The 3,354-nt window shown below is 45.3% G+C and overlaps 1 protein-coding gene across 1 annotated transcript; it reads left to right on the top strand.

Annotated features, from left to right (window-relative positions):
• Window positions 1–248: 248 nt before the first annotated feature.
• Window positions 249–926, top strand: C1H21orf62 (chromosome 1 C21orf62 homolog). Its single transcript, XM_032181066.1, has one exon. It carries the CDS (start codon window positions 249–251, stop codon window positions 924–926), a length of 678 nt encoding a protein of 225 aa, XP_032036957.1.
• Window positions 927–3,354: the final 2,428 nt, after the last annotated feature.

The following is a 3,354-nucleotide window of genomic DNA, read 5'->3' as shown; positions in this document are numbered from 1 at the left end:
TGGAGCATTTCTGGGATGGAAACTTGCTTGATTGGCCATGAGCATTTCTGGGGGTGCTACTATGCTTTGCTGGGTTAAATGAAGGGGGGAAGCAGAGAAAGAAAGCACAAAAGTAATGCAAAAGTAATGTTAACTGTTGAGTGGTCTTCAGAATAATAAATAAATTGTTTTTCCTCAATAGGTAAAGACAAGTGATATAATTCACTGGGTAAAAGGAGAAGACGCTTGGCAGTTTGGCACCAAGACTAATGAAGCCGATAGCCTTCTCCACTTTCTCTTTTTGGCCATCTCTCTTTTTGGCTGGCTTCCTTGGCATACACATTGCTGACAGTTTCTTGAGAAGCCAGAAGAACCATACGCTAATTTTCACCAAGGAAAGCGTAATTCGGAACTGCAGCTGCTTGGCGGATATCCGTGACTGTGATTACAACCTGGCAAACTTGATGTGCAACTGCAGAACGGTGCTGCCTTCTACCATGGAAAAAACCAACTACAATAGTGACCTGACCATTTGGTTCACAGACACCTCTGTGCTGGAGATGCTCCTCAACTTCACAAGGGTGTGTGACTTGAAGCTCTCCTTCTGTGGCACTGCTCCTCTCCCGACAGAATACTTGACGATTTGGGGACTGCGAAAGCTCCGGGTGAAAAACAAGGTCAAGGGACAATTTCCAGAGCAGAGTGTAACCATCTCCAGTAGCAGCAACCATGAAAAAGAGGACTTCCTTGCGATGCACAACAAAGACGGGCAAATGTTAGTATACATTTCTTTCCTGGATACCTCTCTTTTCAATGGATACTCTTTGCTGAAGTCGTACAGCGTGGAAAATGTCTCTAGTATCACGGAGCATTTTCCCAGCCTGCTGTACTCTGATGTTTTCTCAACCTCAGACAACAAGAGCTATGTTGTAACGTTCATTTACTGAGTTTTTTTTTAACAGAATCAGTAGCCACAGGCGTGGCAAAACTCTAAGAGAGAGATGGGACTTCTCTTTGCTTTGGTCAGAAGGAGCCATTATGGGATGGGCAGTTTTGACTGCGTACTCTACAAGGAGGAATTTAAAGTAAGACAGACTCATCAGACTAATTTAGTAAACGCTTCCATAAAGAAGAAAACATGAAACAACGGGAAGACATCACTACTAATTCTTCTTATATGCTGTAAGCTAAGAACAGAAATCTCCTGATAAATTTTATTTTAGGGTTCTGCCTCAGAAGAAAACATATTTGCGTACCTCCAGCTGTAGATCAGCCTGAGCTTCCCAGAGAATCACTCAGGTTGGACAGCAGCTCAGGAGGTCTCCAGCCAGCCCCACCCTGCCCAAATCAGGGCCAGCTCTGTGACCAGACCAGGTTCTTGGGGCTTTCTCCAGGCAGGTCCTGAAAAACCCTGAGGAGGGAGCCTGCATGGCCTCGCTGGGCAAAGACTTCTCTGCCTGAACTAATGAGGAATTTTTTTTTTTTTTCACATTTTAAGTCAGTACCTCCACTGTTTCAGTTTGTAACCACTGCTTGTTCTCCCACCTTGTACCTCAACAAAGAGGCTGGCTCCATCTTCTCAGAGAGCTCTTCCTCCACATAGAGAGGCTGCTACTGCGGCCCCCTCAGCCTTCCCCTCCTTCCCCTCTCCAGGCCGAGCAAGCCCCGTTCCCTCACACTTTTCTCACAGCGACGTGCTCCAGCCCCTGACTATCTTGGTGGCTCTCCACTGGGCTCACTCCAGTTGACCAACAGTTTTCTTGTACAGGGGGTGGACAAAACTTCATGTAGCACTCTGTATGCAGTATAGTGAGGGGAATAATCCCTTCCCTACATTTACTGGCCTTGTCCCCTTGCCACAGAGCCACCAACCACACCTCATGAGTGCCAAACCATGACCTCACTGGTGACAAAGCACCTCTCCCATGCTTTGGATGCATCCTCTACCAGCCGTTTAATGAACCTTCGGGAAGAACCTTCAGGAACTAGACCTTGGTCTGTAATACTCTCACTTGAAATGCTCCGCCACTTCCAACACCCTCAGCAGGAGGAAATGAAGATGGAGCATTGTGGGGACAGCACACCCCACCTCATTACTCGATCAGCTTTGGCATGTATGAGCAGCTCCTGCCAAATGCTGTCATGTGCATAGGCTGGCACTTGGGGACCTGCGCCTCTCACCCTCACACACTCCTCCCAATCCTTTCTCCCCTGTGCCCAACAAGGTGAGCCTGACCCCCTCTCCCCTCCTTCAGCTGCCCCACCAGGCCTATTTCTCCACACGCCCGCTGCTTCAATGGCAGAAGAACCTGCTACTCCTGCTAACGACCAACGCCAACACCCTTGACAGAAGTCTGCAACACCTCAAAGTTCTCATCTTCAAATGCATCTCCATAAATTGACCGTCCATCTGTTCTATCATGGTCAGTTATGTCACCTCCCTGACACGCAAAGTCAGTAACTATTCTGTGAAATTTGGTGTTCTTCAATCCAAATACTTTCTTTACTGTTCACAGGGCCCTGAAAGTTTCAGCTGTTCAAGGGACAATATTTGAAAACAGCTCTGTGGTTACATGTCCTAAAGGTTTGTCGTCAGCAGAAACTTCAAAATACACAATGGGGTTGGTGTCCTTTGACAGTCCTGCTGGCAGAGGTCATTGTCCCTTCTGCAGTTTTGATAAGCTTTGCTGGTTTTCTTCAAATATCTTCTTGAAAGAATTAGCAATTTCTTGACTTTTAAATCTGACTGCAATATATTCTACTTTTACTTCACCATCTGCATAATCCATGGCTGTCCAAATTTAAGCACTATTTGATGTATGAGATGGTACTAAGTTAATTTCTTTGGTGATAACGTGGCTTGCACACACTTTAAGAACTTGGTCTCTTCTCATTAAGACTCTGTAATATTTCTTCTGTGTAAGGAAGAGGATCTTTATACCTCCAACACCACGCTCCTTCCACTACTGGCTCAGTGATCTCGATTCTGGCTCAAATCTTTGAAAATAATTTCTTAATCTTCTTCTCCTGATTTTACCTTCACCTCTGGTAAGGACACAACTGGATCAAAATGGATATCATCACTATGCACCACTTCGTCATCGCTACCACTTTTGTCTTCATCTGCTTTACTGGTTTTCTGTGCTCCAAACACAGTTGCTGCAGTATTCACACATTTGAAGTCTTTATCTTTTGAGCCAAAAGCAAAGTCTCCAGAGTTTTTGGAAGCCAGATCAGCAAATGACAAGTCTGAACTGCTGCCAAAACCAAATGAGATGATTTTGTTTTCTTGTCTTGACTCTGAACACTCTGAATCACTTTCTTTTTTTATTTGTCAAGTCTACAGGTTTGTCATCAGCTAGTGATAAAGTCTGC

This window comes from Aythya fuligula, chromosome 1 (genome assembly GCF_009819795.1).
Source record: "Aythya fuligula isolate bAytFul2 chromosome 1, bAytFul2.pri, whole genome shotgun sequence".
In the NCBI taxonomy this organism is placed as follows: Eukaryota; Metazoa; Chordata; class Aves; order Anseriformes; family Anatidae; genus Aythya; species Aythya fuligula.
The sequence above is the reverse complement of the archived record's forward strand: the minus strand, read 5'-3'. Positions and strand labels throughout refer to the sequence as shown.

Bases quoted from the DNA above. Each gene is read 5' to 3' on its own strand.
- C1H21orf62 (XM_032181066.1), top strand. From the start codon at position 249: ATGAAGCCGATAGCCTTCTCCACTTTCTCTTTTTGGCCATCTCTCTTT.